This window comes from Anabas testudineus, chromosome 21 (assembly GCF_900324465.2).
Source record: "Anabas testudineus chromosome 21, fAnaTes1.2, whole genome shotgun sequence".
NCBI lineage: Eukaryota > Metazoa > Chordata > Actinopteri > Anabantiformes > Anabantidae > Anabas > Anabas testudineus.
In genome coordinates this window covers 22294079-22319075 of record NC_046629.1, presented here as the reverse complement: position 1 = coordinate 22319075, position 24997 = coordinate 22294079, and the positions used below count along the sequence as shown (strand labels likewise).

Genomic DNA, 24997 nt, shown 5'->3' with positions numbered 1-24997 from the left:
TTCATCATCGTCCCACACACTGTCACATAAGACGGTCACTTCATGGTTGAATGCTTCTGACTGTGATGTACTCATAAATAGTGTTTATATATATATATATATATATATATATATATATATATATATATATATATATATATATATATCTATATCAATCATGCACACACATACAGTGTCAAAAAAGTATGTAAACCCAGCAGTGGGGGGGGGGGGGGTCAACCAGTTATTAATTTTAAGGGTTCAGATACTGTTTCAACTATCTCTCTGAGGCTCTTATGGTTGTTCTCAATAAAGAAACATGAAAAATCCAAATTGTTTTTGTCATTATTTTAGGCACATTACATTTGTTAGAACTCTTGACTTAGATGAAGATGATGACAAATGAATGCAGAAAACCATGACATTCCAAAAGGTTCACATACTTTTTCTTGCCACTTGTATGTACACATACACACACTCACACTTTCAACTTGTCTTGTTTTCAGAAATGCAAGATTTACAATAGTATTTACATCAGGTCATAGGTACTCATGTTCCCAGCACTGTGGACAATGTGTAACACATATTCTTAAAATGTAAAAAAACAAAACAAAAAACAAAACAGTGATGGTTTTGGGATTTTGAATGACTGAACTGACAGCGTAACTGTAAAAACGTACAATACCTACGGACCAGGTCTGCATGCAGCCTGCTTAAGTTAAATGCTATACAGAGAAAGTTTTTTGCATTATGTTTTAGCACAGCTTGTTGTGAGACATGATCATGTCATCACACATACTTCTCAATAAGGCTGTGTTCAGACTGATTAGCAAAGAATGCAACTCCCTCATTCACTTGAATGAGGTCACTGCATTGCTGCATGGGTTTCCAAAGCAGAGGACAACAAATCGTCTAATTTTCCGGGTAGTACGACATATATGTATTTGCTCAATAAGTAAAATAAGGGTTTCCATCCATGACTTCTACCCAAACCCACGCAAATTTCAATCAGATTAAAAAAATGAACAGAATGAATTTCCTAAATTTCCCTTCGGAGATTAATACAGTTTATGCAGTCCTATTTATTAGCTGTCTCCATGCTGCTCTTGAAACATCAGGCACTAAGTATACAAGGAGTTTTCTACAGCCAAAGCTAACATGAATCCCTCTTGGGCAGTCTTAGTTATCCAAACAAAGTGGCTTGTGTTTTACCTAGAAAAAACTGAAGCAATAAACTGCGTCTGTGAAGAGCCTGAATTAAGTGAATGACATGATTTGACTGAATATTTTTGCTTTGACTTGATTTTAACATTGTTATAAGAGAACTGCAGGCTAGTTCCCCATTTCTAACTGTTTAGTTGCACTAGAAAGGAAGTGATTCATACTGAGGCTTGAACAACAATTATTACATAATTCTTTCACTGGCATATTGTACTAAAATCGATATGAAAAAAAAAAAAATCTATTCGCGGAGGTGAAGTATAATTCAACATGGATTTCCTAAATCAAACAAACATAATTTTAACACAGCGCTGCTTTCAGTCTGAACAGCCAGTCATGATCATGTCTCAGTTGGATTAAGTGCTCTGAGAATAATAAGGCTAAAGACCGAAGTGAAAGGGAATGTGATGCAATGGTGTTCAACAGAGGCAGGTCTTTAAAACGGAACTGTTACATTCAAGTATAATGAGCAAATATTGGAGTACATGCGACTTCACGATGGCTTCTTGGTGATATCTATGTGTCACGAATCATGTTCCAACTTACCGGGATGCACATGGCAGTAAGGATCACTTAAACACGCTCATGAAATCTCAATGAAATGGTTCGATTCTATATCATTTGCATTAACTGCACACACACAGAAACAAACCGCAAATGCTTAGAAGTCATATTGGTATTTAACAGTGATTTTGAGAAGTAGCATGTCAGATTAATAAATACTGTGTGGTATGCACTGTAGTCCCTACAGTAAAACTGGTAGATAAATTAAATTGTGAAAGATAAACACTAATATAACTTTCATATATTATTATACACCTGTCTCTTCTCAGATTTTGTTAAAAAAAAAATGAGGCAAGCTGGATTTCTCACTGTTTTGGCACTACTCATGTCAAAAGAATTTACAGTGTAACCAAAGGCTTTTTTGTGCACAACATGACCCCGACTGGTAGTCAAACAGTTAATATTCATCCATTTCAAAAGAATTTCGCCAGACAGAAAGATCGTAACAATATTGTGATTATCAGAATGCATCTTAGTCCAGTTGAAGAACTTCAGTTGCAGATTGTAGACGAAAACAGCGCAGCAATCGTTGTATCGAGCTCACTCACAGTACTGAGTCTGTGTTGCTGTGACGGGGAGGTGGAAATTGGCTCGAGACGGGGGACAGTCTGTGTACTTCCTCCCTCGTTTCTGCAGTAGGAGGAGAGTTGTCCTTTTTGCCATGGAGCTCCAAACATGCTGCAGTTTTTACAGGTGGGACGGTGCAGATAGTGTTTGCCATCAGGCGAAGGGACTGTCTGATTTTAAGATGGAGACGTCGGCGTCGTGGCAGCCCTTCCCATTCATGTGTTCCGTGTGGCTGTCGATGCTGTAGCAGCCTTGCACCTCGGTGATGGAGGACGCTGTGTAGGAGGCTGAGCGCAAGGCATCTGAGTGGTTTCCAATGCTGCTGCCAAACTGGGTTTGATACTGGTTCCAGTGCCTCCTCAGAACAGCTTGAACCTAACAAAAGAAACCACATTTCAGATGCTGGGACTGGTTAGGAATCTTATGTTGACATAAAACTTTTACTGAGAATGTGGTGAGAATAACAAGTACAAGTAGAGGAAAACTTCTAGCTTTGCTTTTTCCAAATAAAAAATAAATACAAAAGTTATTTCCAATTTTGAGCATTTATTGAAGGCAGGTTCATTCTAAAATGTTCTATGTACATTTTGGAAACAAAAAATATGGCAGTAAAGCTTCTGTATTTGTCAGTCCCTTGCATAATTAATTGCAATCAGTGCACAGTTGCGGCTACTTGCCAACAGCAATTAATAGTCTGAAGCAATGCCCTGACCTGACATGACCGCCGTTACCCTGCTCTAAGGGTAAAGCAGAGGAAGTGGCCCTGAATATGCCTGGTCACACAGTGGAGGTGTGGATAGCTTTGTGTATGTGTGCATGCAAAAAATAAAAATTAATAAAGGGCATATCCCAGCTTACTTCTCCATTGAAAAAGCAGAAGATGGTGGCCACCAGCAGACCCTGGAAGGGAGACAAATGAAACACGTAAAAAGGGAATCACATAAGCCTTAGTAATTGGTCTTAAACATGAACAGTCAGTTGTTTGTAGATGATATCTTGCCGTGCAGTTGAGAAACTTAGAGGTCAAATAAATAAATGTAGCTGATCCAGCTTGTTGCTCAAGACACTCAGCATCCACTGCCAATGGCAGGACAGCACAGGATTATCAGATAACACCTCGCCAACATCTGATTTCAGCCCGTTTCAGCTCAAATAATTTATGCCTTCCTTCCTGCTGTTCTTCCCTGAGCTATAACATAAACAAAGTCTTGTCTGAGGCTCATGGGGATGCTTTTTACTAAAAGCGATGAAAATCATAAGGCATGTGTCCAGGCCTATTAAAAAGTTCAAAGATGTTGTTGAGTTTCATGACGTACAATATACAGTACGTGTTAAGACAACAGGAGGCTGCAAACAGTGAGCAGGAACACTGGAAACAGTTACCAGTCACACAACTACAACTGAAGCACTTCTTGATTCAGATAGTCTGACTGTCGTCTCACCTGGTAATGCATTAGTATGTGCATGATGTAGTCGTATATTTCAGAGGAAGCCCGTCCCGATGGCTTGTAGGGGAGCAGGACATACTGAATTCCCAGAAGGGGGACCAGGATAAGGGTGGCTCTCACTGCCTTCAGGTATAGGCTCGACTCTGCTTGATGGGTCACCTTCAGTTTGGTGATGAGCACTCGGACAATGTTCAGTAGAAAGAACAAATTGACCTAGATCAAGAGCAACAGAGAGGACGTCATAACAACATAATGTCATGGCTATTAGCTGCTGCTGGTCTGTTTAAGAGTTACATAAATTCACTTTATTAATATGTTAAACATACACTGCCCGTCACAAAAGAAAAAGTCACACACACTGTAATATTATGTTGGACCACCTTTGGCTTTGATTACGACACTTATTGGCCCTGGCATCTGCAATGTCACAACATTTATTCTCATCCAGAGTTGCATTCATTTGATCATGATCATTCGCCATGATCTTGTATTGATGATTAAATATATTTTCCATCACTACAGGATGTGTCTTCTAACATGGTTGTTTAAGAAATGAGAAGCTACTCACTGCATCAGTTAGGGTTAAATAACTTGTTACCAACTAAAAAAATAATCATCCATGCAGTAATTATCCAGTGGGAGTCTCTTACCTATTTACTTAGTTAAAAAAAAATCACCACCTGGATTTATTTTGGACGGGCAGTGTATGTACCACTGAACAGCAGAAGCCAAAATAAATAAAGATATACTGAACAGAATGCTACTAGATTATTATGCCTGACAGTCTCAATGAAAGCTCTATTTGTTCTCATAGTCTATATCCTCAACATTTGAGGATTTGTATGCATCTGATTCCTGTTCTTTCAAATTTAAGTAAACCCTAAAGTTAACTGCCACATTATACGGTTACTAAACTGCATTCTATACTGTAAGCAGGTTTAAAAAACATGATGAGCAAAACCACAGTACATCAAGACCTGAACTTGAAACCTGGACAAACTATTATAAAAGTTGCTTAACAGAGTCTTATGGGGCCATTTTTCTCTGAAGCACGTATGACTATGCTGATTGGGTGAATTCCTAGAATGCAACACGGGGCCTGGAGACCAGCGGATGGATCGTCAGAGAATCTGATGCACAGTTATGCATGTTATGAGACCGTGTCCTGCTTACATACCCCCCACTGTGTGCACTCACAAGAAGACAAAAGCAGCTTATTGTTGCTCGTTGCGCAATAAGAACAGAGTGGCAAGTGAAATATGGAACAAATCATCTGGTTTATTTTAGTAAAGCAACATTATCATGATTTACTTTGCTAAAATTGATTGTTTTTGGGGAAAAAAAAACGAAACTTTCTTACCACAAGAGCAGCACAGATGGGACCATGGATGATGTAGAGTAGGGATGTTTTGGAGCTAATCCAACAGCTACAGGGGAGAGGGGGATAAAAGAGAGACGTTTACCCAACAGCATCAATGTATCACATGTCAGCTGACCCATGAAGCAGATCAGTGGGTTTTCTGATTAATCATTTGCATGATTAATGCAACAGCTTGGGAGATGCTATCAGCCCTGTGTGCAACATGCAAATAAAACACAGATGAGTTCAGACAATGTTTTTTTTTTTTTTTTTTATTTAAAGGAAATATAAATCTAACCTTTGCCTGATTACAGCCGTCCTACATTTTAAAACATATGTTTTATTTTGATTTGGAATTATGAAAAAAATTCCCATTCTCTGTGTTTATGAACGTGTGCATTGGTGGTGTAAACAGACATCATGCAGGAAAGGCTTTTTATACAGACAGCACACTGGGTGGCAGTCAGCAGTGCCTGGACATATACACAATGTTTATAGATCAAAATGGGCTGTAATTTGAACTAAATACTAGAGGAAAGTGTGTGAAACAGCAGAGAGAATAGAAAGGTTAAAGTGCTATATTAACAGGCTGGTGAGTTAGCACTCAAGTTCACCAAATAGACATTAGATTAGATTTGGTAGAAACTGTACAATTCAATCCAATAGATTGTGTAGTGAAGTGCTTACTTGTCGTTGTAGTAGTAACTTCTCGCAATAGCGTGAATGGAAGCTGGAAGCAGAGGAAAGCCTGAAAAAAGAATTAATCAGACACATTAGACATAAGATCGAGGAGTCTGGAAATATTATGTGTCTGTGGTAGTTTCTCATTCATTTTGTTGTTTTAACTGCTGTGTTGCCTTGTATTAATGTCCTTTAACAGATAATACAAATACGGAACATACAGCTATGTGCTACATACCCCAGCCAAGAAGATAGTACCACATCAGATGCTGCTTCTCAGCAAACACAGCCACCACGATGAGAGTGTGCAAGTAAATTCCCTCACACAGCATCCAGAAGTAATTACAGCCAAACAGGTACAGATGTATGAACTGGGACACTTTGCAACTTGTCTGAAAAAGAGAAACATGCATAAGAAATGTGTATGGTGGCTTTTCTTTTTCCTGGCGCATCACTTTCGAGTTTGTGTGAATAAAATAATGTAGTTAGAGAACAGTTTCTAGAGGAAAACAAATACTTAAATACTGAAACTACCGAGGAAAAGGAAATCGCTCCAATTGATTTTGCAGAGAAGTATGATTGTAAAAGCAATATAATATTAATAATCACACATAAACTCACTGGATTCCTCTGCAACAGCTCCTGGTTGTTTGCCACAGCCGTCAACAAAATGATGGTGATCACAGAGTTCAGCACATAAGAAAAGAAGAGGTTTTTGTGAAGGGTGATCCTTTGGCAACTTAAACTCCTGCGAAAAGAGAAACATGATATTGCAACCAGCATGCTATCAATTTATGTGAGGGACGAGAAAGACCTGTCTATAAGAGGTGTTGTAAATGGGCTCACTTGAAATGGAAGAATATTCCGAGAGAGATGATGAGGGAGGTCAGTGAAAGCCCGTGTCCAATAAGGGCTAAGTAGAAATGATTCATCGCAGTCTGGAAGGAAAAGAAAAGACACAAATAAAATATCTGGATTCTCCTTATGACTAACCATGCTGTGAGACAATAGACAATCCGTGTCACCAGGATGTTTCCATGCAGCTAAATGTTTCCATAAATACCCCCCCCCCCCCCCCCCCCCCGAGGATAACTCATATCCTTTTCCTGTATGCTAAATCAAAATCAATTCGTTTACAGTAAATATGTCAGTCAAGTCAATTGTTATTATAAATTAACTTGTTAATATGAAAAGGAAATGGATGATTGGATGGAGATGTCAGGTTGGCTAATGGAAGGTTGGAATATAAGTGTATGCTGCAATGGTGAGATTTCCATTTGATTCGGATAATTATAATGACTATTTTTATTTTGTCTCTTTGCGTTAATGAAGCCATCATATTTTCTTGTCTAGCACCATCTCCAGGAATAACTGCCTTTTTTTAAAGTCAACCATTGAAACATTTTATTACATTTCAGCCAACAATAGCTTGACATTTGTGTCCAGTTGTACATTTTGGTTAAATATATAAGGAACTAATGTCTACTGACACACAGTGTTGCATGTAATTTGCACATTTGTGACCTTTTACTGCCCCTATCATCCCTGCATTATAGCAACTGCCCAGACATTTATTAAAAGGTCAGTGCTAATGCAATGACGCATCTCTTTATATCTTATACTGTGCTATATAGTATATCATGTTAGAAAGTGACCAACCACTCTTCCTTCTTTGGTGTGTTCATTACAGCGGGTGTAGTTGGTCCATGTCCGGTTGCTCTCAGGATGCTGGAACCACTGACCATCGTCAGTGCAAATCTTTGTAACAATCTCTGTGGGTAAAGATGACACATAGAGTGGGCGTGAGGCACAACACGTTCCAAACACACACAGCTTTGAAATTCTACACTGAAAACCACTTTCCATTTAAACCACAAATTCTAGAGAATATTTCAACCATGCAGGCTGAAGTTTAAATAATATTTTATGGTATTATTTGTAGCAAAGCAGGTGGGAGAATATCAAATCAATAAAGAAAGAGAATCAAGAAGAAGCTCCTCTTTCACACACAACTGGGCTGTTTGAAAAAAGCAACTTCCTTTACACCATGAAGTTAAAATGTAACTTTCGTAATAAACACATTTGTGCATTTACACTAGTGCACACAAAGAAAAATACTGTAACTACTGTCAGTCAATTACTTTTTAAAAGATACAGCAGAAATACACCCGTCTGTCTCTACTCATAAAGCTTCATAAAACTTCATGTCCATTAGTTGCAGCTGGTTAGTTTTTCTCTTAATACAACATAATAATACTTAATAATACATGCTCTTTCAGGTGTTTTACTTTGAATGAGATTTTCATCATCTGGACATTTAAATCAAAGTTACAGGAAGCACTCACAAGGAGCACTAAGCCTATGCAATAAAAGCTCACGGTACTGTAAAAGTTTGGGCTTGAAAGTCTCCATTACAAACTACAAGTGAGGGACTGACTGATATTTGGGATTCAAATTCAGGATCAATGTATTTGAAATGGACCAAGTGTGTTTGGCTACTATAAACCACAGATCTCACCTGAAGGATCAAAATCCTGGAAATAGTCTGGGCAATGCTGTTCTGAGATAACTCCTGGCCTGGTGTCGTCCCAACACAGCCAGCCATCCCAGGTACGATTACACATGGGCTCTAAAACCACAGAGAGTGGGGGGACCGTCAAGCAATGACACAACACACTGGTAAGTGTTTCAAGACATTAACATTATAAAGGTTTTTATGTATTCATTCAAAATAGACTGATAATGACCTCTCTGGTATTTGGACAAGACACGACTCCGACTGACAACTGAATACACTGAGCCCACAATGAGCAGCTTCACAGATACAGTTAAACATAGAAGAGCACAGATACAGATACCTGGTCTGCTTTCGGTATTGTCCTTCATTATCTTCTGATAGCACTCAAACTGCGCCGTAACTATCGTGTTCCTGGTTAGTCCCAACTCGTGGTACACACTGGTCGTCTGGGTTTCATTGACCTCCAGGCTTGCCCTCACAAAAATCTGCAAATCAAATCAAATCAACAATGTGGAATGCTTCATAGCGTCTCTGCTTTAGCTGAAGAAAATACAAAGTCATGTTTGCTGCCTGTGCTTGATTGAACTAATTGTGAATTTACTTTTAAATGAATGTTTACTGTTTGCTAATCAGTCCCAAGGCAAATATTTCCCTTTACTTTTAGTTTTCCAAATCTTACTCTTGAGACTAGACTTAAAAATTCCCTTGGCTGTGTATGTTGACTCCACAGTGATGTACACAAGCTTCAAGTAAATCCATTTGGGCTCCGTGGAAAACATGACTCTTTACAGAAACATTGCCAAACAGATGTGTCTAGCTTTTTATTACACTTCTAACCTAACCTAATGATTTTTCAGCATTTCTAAAACTGACTAACAGCACAATAAAATTTTTTTTTGGACTGGTAGTGTATATACACATATTGTATGTGGAGTTCATGTTCAGGCTTTAGCATCTGCAGGATGTCCTACCTTTGTCAGATTAAACAGCAGTATGAGAGCCACTGTCCAACTCCGCCCGATGCTGTTTATCTTCCGTCTGGCCATGTCAACACAGGTTGATGATTTATTGGCTGCAGATCTGGAATGAGGTATAAACTGTTATTACAGCAGAAATATTTGATTAAGAGAACCTCTCAGCTGTTCCGATCTTTATCCATTGCTGCTGGATTGTTTTCCCCAGTGTCTTTAATTTTACTTAATGTGTTTCAGTGTGCTTGATCTTTGGATTTAATCTAAAGAAAGAAAGAAGCATGAATTGAATGATTGAGTACATGCAGTATAGTAGATACTGCAAGTACATCTGACCATCTACAAAAAATGGAAGGAAGTGACTAATTCAGATTAAATTGTAGAAAGGGATGTGGGCAGGAATGCCCTTTCTGCGTTCTAGTAGTAAACACTGACTAAACTATGACATAACCTGACTCTGGCTCCATTTGTTAACTTGTCTTTCTCAAATCCAGATTCTAGTCATAAAAGTCAAACAACTTCAAAATCATCCTAATGGGAACATCAGAGAGCAACGCGTTCAGAAAGCAAACAATTAGAATCATTAAACACAACAAACTGTATGATTTTATCTCCTAGCTTTTACCAGACTGCTCCAGAGTAGTGAGCATTTGGGTCTAGTCTGATTCGATCATAGCGACGGCATCACTGTCTGTGCATGTGAAGTCAATTTGAGGTTAAATGTACTGTACTAACAATGCTAGTGCTCTGGCATGCTGATCAAAGAGCAACACAGCTGACAAAATAAGCATACGGAATGAGCCCAGCTAAACCACAGGGATTTAAGAAAATTCCCTGACAAAAGTCATGTAGCTGAGAAAGTCCGTGCTCTCGCTGCTGCACTCATACGCAGATCATTTCATCTTTAAAGGTGATGCTGGCATCTCGTGAAAGCAGGATCCCAGTAAGTTGCAAGTGGCAAAGCTGCAGGCCACTGGGATTTCACGTCATGGCTGCTGCATAGCAGATGAGACTAAATTGAAATGGAAACATATCCCTCAGGTTGTACAAATCTGCTTTGCAAAGCAGTGGGTGTACAAATGCTTGGATAGCTTTAGACACTTTAAGCCTGGCTGCTGCCTGATGTTTCTCTATCAGATTCTATGTGACGCTTAAGGTCAAGCATTTTATCTTTTTTTTTTTTTTGTCAGTATTTGTTAACAATATGAAGGCTCCCTTTCTGCATTCTGTGTCTTGTAACTTTTTTCCTGCCATAAACGTATAATAGAGCCAAGACGCCCCTCGTGACTCCCACTGGGCTAGGATATTGTGGCAAGGCAGCACCCACGATGATGTAAATGGAGGTACGTGGCAAACAGGATTGAATTACACCTCATTCAGAAGTGAAATTGAATAAAGTCCTTCATACCCGAAAGGAACTAGATCACCACTTGTATTTGCCACAGCCTAATTAAATTTGGTGTAATGGAACAACTTAACAATCGGAAATGGGCGAGTGCATTTGAAAGGCAGGGACTTACAGTACAAAATGGAGGGCCTTTGACTATATGTTTATTTTTTTAGATGTTTTTTAATTTTCTCTAGATGTGTATTAAGACTCACAATAATGTGTCATTTAACAAATGTATACACCACATGACACAGAGTGGCTACTGGTCATTTTTTAACAGCTTGGTCCAATCATCCGTGGCGGTGATTACAGTGAAACATTTTAATCCTTTGTTTTTGTGCTGCAAATTATTTTTATTATGGACAAGTCTTCAAGGGGGGGTCATGGAAACCCAAGTAGGGTGCAGGAAGTTAGAGAGCAAATCAGAGTAACAGCAGCATAAATCAGACTTTATAAGGAGACCAAGATGAAGAACTGGGTTGTTTTTTGTTTTTTTCATGAACTGCATGAATCGAAAGGTTATGTGTGGAAAACCTTCAATATCCCAAGAAGGAAACCTCCCCTTCAGCACTGAGAGAGAACTGGCAAGAGCTGGACTGTTTTGCACGGAAGGAGGTGAGGATAAAAACACCAACACAAGACAACCCACACTGCCACTGTGGGTTATTGACTGTTTTATGAATAGAGTGAACAACACTTTGCTAATCAGTTTACTGTATGTTTGTGATGTGATGGAAGTGCACACTTACGGCTTTGGATGGAAAACAGACAAACGTTATGAGTAAAGTTTTTCCTGTTTACACTGCAGGCACCGCCATGTGTGGTAAATGTCTAGTATCTGTCCTGGTGTATCGTGATTATTGTATCCAAACTTTAATAATACCCAGGATGAGAGGACCTCTACTGTACACTTGTGATGTAATCCTATCCTCCAATGACAAATGCAAACTTGGAAAATGTTATTGCAACAGATATTTGACCATCTCATTTGGAACCTTTTCACACACGCGGTGTGGCTTTGATGACTTTTACTGCAACAAATTATTCAAATAATGCAGCTGTTCTAAGCAGGGGACATCTGATGTATTTGACTCTACTGGTTCTTAGAAGTCTCTCTCACCAGAGTGACTGGACCAGCGCCTCCACAGGTCTGTTTGGAGTTAAAGGAGCAATACACTGGGGAGGGGAGGGGCTTACTGAAAAAGGGATTGTAAAACATTATGGTGATGTGCAAATTAGAAACAGCCAGGAAATGATCAGCTGCTCTGTCACACATGCATGCAAACACGCAAAAATGCACCTGCACACACATACACACTAGATGCTATTCTACGCCAAGCTCCCCTGTTGTTCTTTGGCAAGGGCTGTTTTTCATACATTAGCAGACCAATACTGAGGAAACATCTTGTCAGATATCAACAGAGAACAGATGTTAAACAATGCTCTCCCAAAAGCTGCTTCAATATTGCATGAAGCTGGAGCACATTTGTTTCTGATTCTATTTTCTTTGCTTTTAGTGCTCATACAATCCCATTTAACAAATCATAAAGGTGGAGAGGAAAAAACCTTGGGAAATTTTAGCAATGCATTTAGTTTCTGCCATAAATATGTTATTTATGTTAGAACAACAGTATCTTTTTAAATAATGGATGGTTTCCACAAATGATTGAACTGTTCTCTATTTACATAAATGAGTTGGTCAAAACATTAGAACGACCTCTTTATGTCATGCACTCCAGCACTCCAGTACGTTCCACCACTGCAACATTTATTTTTATAAAAAATTTTATTAATTTGCAAAATGGGACTGCAACCTTCACAGAGGCAAACATCTGATTATTGATCTGCTTGGGTTAACTTAATCCAACCAAAGACCAGTGCAAACTGTGGGTGGACCGCTATTATCTCTAGTACTTGTGAGTGTTTCACAGAAGTGGTTAGTCATGTACACTTTGCACAGGAGCTGACGTCACCTATTACATCCATCAGCATGTAGAAACATACCTGGAAAAACAACCAAGGCACAACAGTTGTTGTCTTCTCATGAATCAGCCTGGCCTTATCAACTGTCCCTAGTGAGATGTGCTGTCATGTAAACATCCTTTTGCCTTCACAGGATGTGAGACTCCAGGTTCTGCTCAGTGGCATTTAGATGTCTATAGGCTCTGGGGAGGGCCTAAACGCAATTACTGTCTATTTTCTATTCTATAGCAGGATATGGGCTTTGACAACAATCAATTTATCAACTATGTCCAGCTTTTGCTCTCTGGAATTACTCAAATGTGCATTTTGAGTAAAAGCTGAGATACAGAATGTTCTCTGCTCTATCAGGGAGTATCTGGTGAGGAAAAAATAAAATAAATACTGTCCTGTTGCACAGCGATGTTTGCTTGACTTTTATCAGACTGGTCACTAGGGTACACTGTACATTGAAGTATCTCATGATTGCTATATAAACAATAGACAAGACACTACTTAGCACAGGAAATAGCACACCCAGATTTGTGTGAGTACAGTAAATAAATATAGCTTATAACATTTATATTTTAGTTAGTTCATGTGTAGCTACCTCTGACAAGAGCCTGAAAAGAGCACATACTGTAGTAAAACATATTTTTCATGTAGTAAAACTCAGCTGTCTGTGTGGTCAAATTCTGTAATATGGAAGTTTTTATACAACAATTGTTCAGGGTTGTAATGGTTTCACAACAATGAGCTTGCTAATCAATCAAATTAAGCTTTAGCATAGAGCCCAACACAGAGAATTAATGTCACCAGCGCCAGAGACCTTTACAGACGAGTTTTTCCACTGTGAAATGTGTTGTTCAGTAGCTGGGAAAGGGTCCAGCACCTTAAGTCTACAGCTGGTGAATGATTAGAAGGGGATTGATACCCTGGCAAGCTCAGCTGGAGCATGCATTTGTGATGGAGGTCTTCATCTAACCGAGGCCAAGTATGACGGACAGCATACACCTTTAAAACATAAAATTACGGAAAGATTGGACATATGTGTAATGGCTTTAAAGAGTTAGTACATAAAAAAGTAAAAAAAAAAAGTCATCAACTGGATAAAATGTGATGGTGCTGACAGCCTCTCAATATGCTCCCACTTACAATTTTTCAACATGTGGATTTCATATGTTATATTATCATACCCTAACCCTTTGTTTATTTTTATGTCTTGCTTTGTGAAATTTGTCAACGTAATCATAAGACTGTCTAACCTCTGATGAGCACACTGTTCAAATGTGCTTGTTCTAACACCAGACCAGTTGACTCTTTTGTCAATATGCTCTATTGTGTCTCGTTTCCTTAGACGCTGACAAGCCCAGTTTCACTTCGCGTGCAGCATCTGCAACCTGTGGCCAAGGCCTGCGTCTTTATTAGCTGGCTCATGTTACGCTAACATCAAACATGTTCGTTAGAAAACAGCTTGCAGAGTGCAGGTGTTGGAGCTGTATCACTCCAAACTAATGAGCAACATGATACCCTGCATCCAGCGGAATTGTTAGTGCATACCAATGTTTGCTTTTAACAACGCAGCAATGCAAGTAGTAGAAAATAATCCTTAATCTCTCTGTGGTTGTGTTTAACTGATGGTTGAACGGAGTTGATAGAAAAAGGATCAATCAAAGAAGAAGCTTTTCAAAACTAGCACCTTTTAAGCCTTGTGAAAGCTTCCCCTCTCAATAAATGAGTCTAGATACAGCAGTCACATTTCCCATATTACTATAAAAATGTTAGAATTAGACTTCAACATCTCAATAAGTGATGTTACCAAACACGGGACATGAACACAGACCTCATGCAAACCTGCATGTTGCCAAGGGCATCACCAGATGTCAGTGAAAACAATAACAATCCCACACAGATGTGAAGGAGGAGTCATCTTTGTTGCATGAAAAGACCTACTAAACTCTCAGCCGCCCTGACTGATGCACGCAATATTCTTTGCATTAACATGGAACAGTTGTGTTCCACCAGTCTAGCCGCAGACAACAGATGCCTAAGTATTCATGTCATTGCGTTCACGCCCTCGTTGCCATCATGCCAATGTTCTCAGGGCAAGCACATGGATCTACTTACAAGTATGGTGCTGAAGAGAAGAAACGACTACATTCTAACACCAATGCAGCTCACAAGGAAATTACAACTGGGACTCATACTAGTCCTGAATATTGTAACTATAAATTATGTCAGGTGCTAGAGCTACAACCAGTCAGAGCCAAGTAACAGAGGGCACAGCTACGGTGAAAAATTCTGTTGTACATGTTATTCAGAACATAGTGTGCCCTTCTACAACAAGGTAGAAAGTAGGTGTGTGGAAAATGGGGTGGTGGATGGACATGTGGTGCATCCTGTGGATTTCTTGTTCCTTCAAACACCAACCGCTAATGAAGGCTTTACATTTCAACATTACTGCTGTCTGGCAGTCTTTGCCTAACCTTAATCACTTAGAGGAAATAGAGGCACTCAATGCAGCCTGGGATTTAATAACAACCAATATTAATGTTCTGTCTGGCAGAAAGGTGGATTATCACTACTACAGCATTTTGTCTTGGCTTGGGCATCCATCTAATAATAATGTCTATTGTCAGTTATGATGTGTACTTAATTACCTTTGCATCAGTGTAGATTTCCCTGGCTTTAAAATTTAAGCTGCAATAATTATTTTTTTTCCACTTGTCGGAGGTACAACAGGCTGAAACACCACACTGACAACATATTAACCTGCTAATTTTCAAACCCAGCAAACACAAAGCAAAATCAGCATTCTTTGGACTTTGATGTTCTGTTTCTGCTGTGGTCTCCTGAGGAACTGGCCAACACAGATTCCTGCTGTTGATGGGAGCTGAGTTTATAACCCAGAAAATAAAAACATTATGCTTAAAACAGCTAAAATATTCTCTGTAGATAAAGTAATAATTATATGTGCATTCATTACGACCAGGGACACCATTCACATGACACACAGCTATTTGATTATCACCATGTCAACTATCAACTGGATGGAAATGAACCTGAATATGTTTCTATCTGTTATGCAGTATCTTGCATTTCACTGAATTATATCAGCCAATTAAACATACTATGGCCTTTTTTTACATTAAAAGAGTAGTCCATGCAGTGTTCCTGACAAGTCTGGCAGCAATTAGGGCAACAATGCATAAAAAATAAATGTGGTTTGAAAAGGTTTAGAATACCCAAAGAGCCATCACAGTAGGGAATAGCACACTCTAACTAGTACACTAGCTGAACACAAGTAATAAGTTTCCAAGTAGATGTGGTTTCACATTTCAATTACCACAGCATATAGTACACAAAATAAGCAGAAAATATCATGATGCTGCACTAATGAAACAGTAACACGTGAATTGTCTTTAAAAAGGTTTGACAGTTTGATATGAGTTTTGTGAATAGCATGAAGCACAAAGTGCCAACAATGCCAAACATTCAATGCCTGAGCTCTTCAGTTGGTACATGAGTAACAAAAATAAATAATGAAAAAAATCCAAATCTTATTTAATGAAGCCTGGGGAGCAGTCTGAAAAGCTGTCAAACACAGCAGCAGCATCAAAAAGGAACAGCGGGCATCAGTCGTAGCTCACTGAAGAGAAGAAAAAAAACGTTACTGTGTAAAGATAGTTTTAAATCAACTCTGAGTAATGTTCACAAATACAAATCAAAAGAAACCCAGGGAAAGCCCAATTAAAAGTGAATATCCAGTATTTTTTCCATGTGCTCTTTTCACCTTTTTAGCCATAAGACAATTTTAGTTTGGTTGGAAACAGGGAACACTGCGGTCTCCAGTAATGAAATGCAACATAACGACTGTAATTTACTCAAGTATGTTCCATTTGGGGCTAATTGATGTTTCTACCCACTACATTTCAGACTGTACTTTGGAACAACTACCTGACAGCTGCATCTAGGATTCAGATTTTACACTAAAATTTGTTTTAGAAAGAAGTTTTCCATAAATTCTAATGTATTTCTAATGATCGGTGATCCTTTCACATGAATAAACGTCTATTAGCAAACACAATTTGCTGTTGGAAGACACTAGTGCTAGTTGTAGTGCTGGTTGGTGGATTTTGTTAATGTACTTCTGAACAGAGCCAGGCTGGCTGTGCTCCCTGTTTCCACTTGTAGTGCTTGGATTATCTAACTGGCTGTAGCTGCATATTAACTGTTCAGACGTGTGGTATCAATCTATCAGGCACTTTTTTAAAGAGACGATACCAAACACTGGTGAACTTGCTGCTATGTAATAACAGCCATGCCATTGGAGTGTCATTTCTCCATGGAATCTGAAATCACATCCATTTTAATGACAAAAAAATCTCTAACACCACAGTGAAATGCCTTACTTTTAAAGGAGGTTCACATCACTAGTCTTACCAAAGGATCCCCCTTTCAGAGCCTCTAGTCTACGCAAAGGAAAAAATAGCACAAATACCTAGATAAAAATACACTGGTTAAAAATAAACCAGGCTTCCATAGTGCATTGCACATACATAGCTGCTAGTAATTCCCCTCAGTGTTAATGTAAATGTTTTGATGTAGCTATAGGACTTCTAGGCTGGGTTTTAAATAGCCCAACCTGCTGAGCCTGCGCTGAGTACTCACAGTACAGTGCATACAGGACACTCTGGTGGGAAAGAGTGCTTAATTCCACCAATTTTTTCCACTACATGGAGCTCCATTTTCACAGGTCACTAGGTTTTCTTTGTCATGTGCTTTAAGTGCCCTGACTGTCTGACAGCTGACACAAGCACTTAAGCTTAGTATTTTTTCCTACTTCCTGTGTGATATTTCTGCATCCTAACTGGCTGACTGTTGCATTTCAAAGAGTTTTGTTTCACAACTGTGTTTTCTGCAGCGATTAGCAGTCACTGAACTGGCATAGAAGAGGATTTTCAGGCCAAAAACTGCCCAGAGAGTTTAAATGGGTGTTCACATGTTCCCTTTGATTTTATTGGGAGACATGGAAATTGTTGTTCACATCTCTGTATTTCATCAAACGATGCTTCAGCTAAATTATCTGTTTTTTGTTTTAAGCATGCTTGTTTAATCTGGCTGTGTACATTATGAACCTGGAATGATTTCTACTGGGATCTCTCCACAAACTGGTTGAGCACCAATCCTCCCTATGCTCAGCATCATTGTAGCCATCCACATATTTCTAAAGCTCTATATTACACTTACCACTTACAGACTGTGTAAGTAAAAGAGAAATTTCCCCCCAAAAACACATACATGCAACATCAGTAAAGTACTATAATAGAAAGGGGATATCACTGATGCATTATTTCATTATTCAGTTAGTTTAGTTCAACAGAGATAATAAATCACTGAAATACACATTTTCATTTAAATGTTTAGTGTCTGGTTGGAGTCTTACTACGTCAACAGAGGACACAGGGTCTTCTAGGACTGGTGTGAGTGGTTCCTGATAGTGCCATGACAGAAATATCCCTCGGGCTGGAGTCCAATGGGCCCTGGACTAATTCACGTCACTGCTAACTGGCTTAAGTTGCTGTCAATGCCCCTGGTTTTGTGTAACAAAAACATTGTGCAAGCAACCAAAGTTATTGGATATTTGTAATATTTCTCTAATCAGCAACAATAACAACTTATTTCACCAAAGCAACAATTAGTTGAGGCTGCAACTTAGTATTTTAATGAGTAATTCTGTTCATTCTTGCTTCACTAATGTGTTGGTCTGTAGGACGTAAACACGTAGCAAAATACCTTCGAGGTGGTGCTGGTGATGTTTTCAATAAGCTTGTTTCACACTTCTAAAACAGATTGACTGTCATATACTGTATGAATGGGGGAAAAATTAAAATAAACTAATATTTGTGATATTTTGCTTGAAAATTAAATGATCAATTGAATGATCAATTGATTATTACTGTGGAGTTTTTGTGTTGCTTTGAACGAGAGCCACTCATGCAGCAGTAGCCAATAGAACAAAGGTGACTGTAAGAAGATGTTTGTAGGTAGGATTGAAGGTGGTTAAGAGAAATGGCCATTATGCCTGATGAATTGTTAAAAAGAAAGAGGAGTATAAAACAGTAGGCCTAATGGTCCAAGTCTAGCAGGGGAATAATTAGAAAAAGAGTTGCATTAGTGGTGTTGAGGAACAAGATCAGCGTTTATCAAAATGAAAACTTTATAGGTTTGTTTTTTTTTTTAGTTTGAGTTCATCCAGGTGACACTGTAAGATGCGATAATAATTACTATTAATATTGACAATACTAATGCTGTGTTTTCCAAAAAAAGACCTAAGCAATTTGGGCCTTTTATAAATCTTGGATTCCAATTATCTACGATAACATGGAGAGGGTTTAGGCACAGCTAATGGCAGACTGAATTTGACAATAATAATAGTCACATTTTCACAGTAGAGTAAGTTAGCTAATTGGAAATCCCACAGAGATGCCTTCTGCACACACTTGCTCACAGCAGCAGAAAATGCAGGGTGGAAGAGGGGGTCCAAATTGTGTGCACTGACTGAAATGTGACCTCTTCAAGACCACAAATCTCTGCACTTACTGTAAAAAAGAATCATCACTGCACTGCTCTGTCAAACCATTGAACAAAATATGGTAATTTTGTGTTATAGGAGTTTGAAAGACCTTAGACTGCAAAATAATTGTGGTTCAATACTCATCGTAAGACACAGCTACACATTACTGCAGGTTCACCTTTGGAAGACGAATGGACATACAGAGCTTCCCAGAGACCATTTCCTCTACTCTGTATGCCAGAAGCCCCCTCCCACATAGTAAATTAAGAAGGTTTGTTTAGATGACACCCTTAGAAACCACACAGGCTCTTTCCACTTTGCTCTATTATCCACAAAGCACTGCTGCTCACATTGGCAACCGAGCACAGAGACAAAGCTCTATAGGTGCTGCTTGTGACGATTAGCCCACCGCAGGCCTCGTCAGGCTCACTGTACTGAAACTGAAACCTGAAAAGGAAAAATCGACCCTCCATAATGCATGAGTGGAAAAATTACTTCAAAAGGTTTCACATCTCTGAAACTGAATCCAGAATCTGGAGAGAGCATTTTGAAACTGGTGCATATACATCACTGTGCTTTTGTGTAATACAATAACTTCAGCCAGTGGGAGATCAGGCAGGATGTCATAATCTATACTTGGGTCAATTATACAGTGAATGCACCTGAAGGACAAGAACAGATGCTGATAGAACATGAAATTGGCCATCACAACCTTTTATACATACACGTGTGAGCATAACAGTATCCACAACAGCACATGCAACACAGAAGATAAATCAACAGGATAAACGGTGCAGAAGCCCAGTGACCAGTGATGATTTACGAGGGGTTAAGTTTCAGCATTACCCTTGTGACTGTGAATCTGGTGGTCTTTGCACTTGCCAGTGTTTGTAGGAATATGGCTCCTTCACACAAGCATCATGAACATGGCAACATGCAAATGCTACAAATGCTAGGACAACAGCCCTGAAGTTAGAAAGGAAATGAATCCCTTGGTGCTTTACTGCAAAGACGTAATCCTAAATTCAACCCTTGTGTACCACAGAGCGAATAGTAGCAGAGAGAATGGTAATGTCACTTACAATGTGAGTAAGATTCCAGGGGTGCAACCGTTTAAATGCCATTGCTTTAGGAACAGTTCCACCGTGGAGACATTTAGCTATGCTGTCCAGACCTTTATCTCACCAGCATTTAATAGCTGTTTTCTGGACTCAGGCATTAAACACTCAGCATAGATAGTTCGGAGGTTGAATGTGATGGATTGCATGACATTCCCACAGCACAATCAGCTTATGTATTTAGCATAGGCTCGGGGCAGTTGGAAGATGTCAGAGCAAGAAAGGCCTCACAGATTCATTTGACAGTGCTGCCAACTGGCAGCTTTAACACGGTCACTGTCACTCACTGTCACCGTCTGTCTCTATCCTGCATGGACAGTGAGGTGAAAACCCAGCTATACCAAGCTTACTTAACATCTGTCCTTGAGGAAGAGCATCATCAAACGTGGGCACAAGATAATTACCAAGATTTGAAAGCAGAAAATAAATATTTCTGCCACACAAAATTATGTTTATATTTCCAGATTTTCTTGCTAATCCTCAGGAAGAGCACCGTTAGTTAAATCGCTCACATCATACTGACATACGCAACAAATGGCAGATGTTCAGATGAAGAAGTAAACAGTGCTCTCCCTGAAAGGCCCTAAAAACATATTTTCTCAATCAATGTCTTACAAAGGGCAGCGGGGGGGTCGATGAACACAAAACAATCTGCCAACATTAGTTAGTTCGTGGTTATTTCACATGAGAGATTTCTGAATGTGTGTTGGCTGTTTTCTTCTCACTAGTTTGACAACTAAAGAAAGGGGTCAGGATTTTGAAGCTGGTCTACAGTACTGACGTCCATATACCGACATGTATGTCACAGTAGCTCTTGATCACTACAGCTGCTGCTTTTTGTTAAACACGTTAGATCAAATTTCAACTGTAGTAAATCGGGCTAAAATGCACAGCTGTCGTTTCATGCAAAAATGCACTCCAGAGTTCAGCTGTAGTCCACGCTGTAGCCTGATGTGCACCTTCCAGGAAATGTACCTACGCGCTGCGGCGATGCTGACTGCATTAACTCTGATCGGTCAGTTCACATGGTGGCAGAGAAGTGGTCACACAGGCCACTTCTCTATAATTTATATAACTAAAACATAAAGGTGAAGAAGTTCGTTGCGGTGCCGTGGAGGTCCCGCCACCAACTTGCAGGTTGGTGGAGTGATTGCAGAGCGACAAGTTACAACACACAAGTCTTAATACTCACAACATCCTAAGCCACGAAAAAGCATGAAACAAGATTAAGAAGAACAGAGAGCAGGTATTTTTTCATTTGTTAGGTGGTGACAGCAGTTGGTTACAGCCATACTTAAGCTCTGCTGCCTCCACTTCTGCCTCGTGTCTTTTCTTCAGTGCCACTGTCTCTACGCCGTACAGCATCGCAGGTCTGTCTCATCATCACTTGAACACCTTTCCTTTCACTCTCGCTGATACTCATTTATCACACAACACGTCTGACACTATTCTCCACCCGTTCCATCCTGCTTGCCCACACCTCTTCACCGCTTTTCCTACTCTCCGTTGCTCTGAACCATTGACCCTAAGTACCTTAAGCCCTGCGCCTTCTTTGCCTCTGCTTCCTTTAATCTCACTTGTCCACTTGGTTCCCTCCCAGTCACACACGGGTATTCTGTCTTGCTGTGTCTTCATTCCTCTGCTTTTCAGAGTACACCTCCACCTCTCTAGCTCTACCTCCTCCTACCACCTGCTCCCTGGTCCCTGCAGATCACAGTGTCATCTGCGAACATCATACTCCATGGAGATTCCTGTCTAACCTCATCTGTCAGCCTGTCCATCACCAGAGCAAACAAGAAGGGCCTCAGAGCCCATTCTTGATGCAGACCCACCTCCACTTTGAACTCCTCTGTCACATCCACAGCTCACCTCACCACTGTCTCGCAGTTCTCACATGTCCTGCACTACTCTAACACACTCCTCTGCCTCTCCAGACTTCCTCATGCAATACCACAGCTCCTCTCTCGGCACCCTGTCAGACACTTTCTCTAGATCTACGAAGACACAGTACAACTTCCTTTGCCCATCCCTGTACTTTCTCCATCAGCATCCTCAGAGCAATTACTGCATCTGTTGTACTGTTTGTAGGCATGAAACTATACTGCTGCTCACAAATGCTCACTTCTATCCATAACCTAGCTTCTACTACTCAATCTTTCAAAACAACATAGTTAAATGCAAACATGAACCATTTCCACTCAACTCTTATGGAGGGGTCTAGATAACAACAAAAGCAACAGCAAGAAGTCCCACACGCACTTCCAAACACAGAAGGTGACCCGTTCTTCATAATTACTTTATGTGTATTTCCACTGAATTTTCAAAAGACATGATGTGTAGCACACGCGTCGGATATAAATCGCTTCCAAAGCCTTACTTGATGGACTGTGATGTGCTTTTTGCTGGATTTGCTCATTCAAGGAGAGATTTTGGCTCAGCTTGATGTGCATCAGGTACAACATGAACATGAGGGATTACAGTCACAGATTCAATTTTCTGCAGCAACACGTGGGTGATGCGAAGCTGGAGGACAAATGGAGAAGCAGACAGTCGCAAAGAGCAGCTCTGTAGTTGGAAGAAGTTATTTGATAAAGAGTTGGAGTGAGACCGGGGTGTACTTAAGCATTATTATAGACGACAGCTGACGAGGGCTGTGTTACAAAAACCTGTCCACCTTCTTCTGCTGCCTTCGTCTAACCAATATTAACCATGTGAAGGAAATTGAAAATCTTTTCAAACACAAAGCATTTTTTTAAATGCAAAGGCACAACAGCAAAGAAAACCAGCACATAAAACCCGGTGACTTCACTCTTTTATACAATCAGTTTCATTCTTCCAGTTATAATTTGCCATCCTCTTAGGAGCCACAGTGCATTATACAGTAATTGGGAATCCTCCACTAATGCAAAGCCCAGGAGAAATCTGCAGAGCAGCCTGCAGCAGAACTATATCAGATTTGACGTGTTGACAGAGGGAGAATGTCCAGAAACTCTGCTATGGAAAACAAATATGCTTTGTCTTGAAAGTTACCTCTGCTCTGCCTCCTCCCTACAGTGCGTCTTTCTATGCTGTGCCCGTGGTAAATATCGTCATCACATCCTCCTCTTACGCATCATCATCATTCATCACTACCATCCCCTTTTTTTTTTTTTTTTACTGTCCAGCCCACAAACTTCCAGGATGTCCAAATCAGCTTCTTATGTAACCATAAAGATAATTTAGCAACCAGTGACCATGGCTTACATCAAAGGCTCGGTGCTGAATGGAGCACAGTCACTGTTGCTTTCCAGTCCAATCAGAGTGAAAAGCCCGAGGACAGTCCATGTCTTCATATACTAATCTATGGAAGGGATGGTAGTAATCCACGGATGGATGGCAACCATGTCTGAGTCAGCCGCACACAGTCGACGCTTTGGTAGCTATACCAACCTCGTCAACCTAACAGATCCAGCATAGTTTCACCTCCCCCTTTGAGCGGCTTTTACGCATTTCCACAAGCATGAATTTACTATAGGCAGAGTAACCGGCGGTACATGAGTCGATCGCATCGATCTCACACATCCTATGGATAAGACGGACAGTGTGGAGAAAGGTGAGCCTGAATAGCTCATGTGAACCATGCATTAAATATATGCATGGCTCACCTATAGCACGACGCGCTTGGATGGTCTGATCGTGGCCAAAATGATATCCACGTTTTTCACACTGCAGCTCATAACAGAGGCGTAATGCAGAGTGACTGCTGTGGATGCTCGTGTTGAACAGCATATTGCATTAATGCACATTCCTCGGCTTTGCAATCCACGCAGACACAGTTGAACTGACCTCGATAAACACGCAACGATCAACGAGATGCCCCGTGAGAAGCCGCTCGGCTTCTATTCGACAGTTCTGCAGCGCTATTTGACCAGACAGCCTGCAAGCAACTCAGCACAATTTCATGTCAGCGCGTCCTACCAGAGAACGATCCAAGCAGAGGCACCGGCTCTGAGGTGGAATCAACTCTTGAGGCAATCCCCAAAGTGTCTTCTGTGGTGGGCTTCGGCGAGAGCACTAAACGCAGCCGATCTCCGGCGTTCAGTGAGCGCAGCTGAGGCGGCTGTCAGGTTGACGTTGGAAGGCAACCCACTACTTCCTGTTACATCACACCGTAGCCTACAGCTGAGGACCTGGGAGCCGTGGCCAGTTTCACTCAGTGCAGGATGGTTTGCCACGCTCAACTCCCACACTCAGACTTTTAAATCCCACGTTTTGTGTCGTTCAAATGTGGATGTAGGCACATTTCTTTCCCTAAGCAGCAGTGTCTTGCAGCTCAAGCAAATCTAATTTGCATATTACAATTAACTCTGAAAAACAAACAGAAAACATTAAATTGCAGCATTCTACTAATGGTGTGATTTCCTCCCAGTCCTTCTCTAGCTCCTCCTAAAGGTGTCCAGCATGATGGGATTCAGATCTAGTCATTACCTTGGCCTTTTTAATTTACTTTTTACAATTCTCACACAACCAGGAAGAACGTTTACAATCATTGTGTTGTTGTAAAACGAAGTGTTCCTAGAGGGAATGATGTATCCCTTCAGTATGGAGTGGTATCTAGCTGAGAATGCCGTACACATGATGTCCCACTGTCAAAGCATCCCCAGA

The 24997-nt window shown here is 40.2% G+C and overlaps 1 protein-coding gene across 1 annotated transcript; it reads right to left on the bottom strand.

Moving 5' to 3' along the window:
* Positions 1-387: 387 nt before the first annotated feature.
* calcrla (calcitonin receptor-like a) lies at positions 388-24516 on the bottom strand. Its single transcript, XM_026376900.1, has 13 exons — positions 24311-24516; positions 9310-9418; positions 8679-8823; positions 8339-8449; positions 7480-7592; positions 6667-6758; positions 6442-6568; positions 6059-6212; positions 5827-5887; positions 5140-5206; positions 3774-3992; positions 3190-3231; positions 388-2706 (listed from the first exon to the last, which is right to left on the bottom strand). The coding sequence occupies exons 2-13, from the start codon at positions 9382-9384 to the stop codon at positions 2485-2487; spliced, it is 1428 nt and encodes a 475-aa protein (XP_026232685.1). The 5' UTR covers positions 9385-9418; positions 24311-24516; the 3' UTR covers positions 388-2484.
* Positions 24517-24997: the final 481 nt, after the last annotated feature.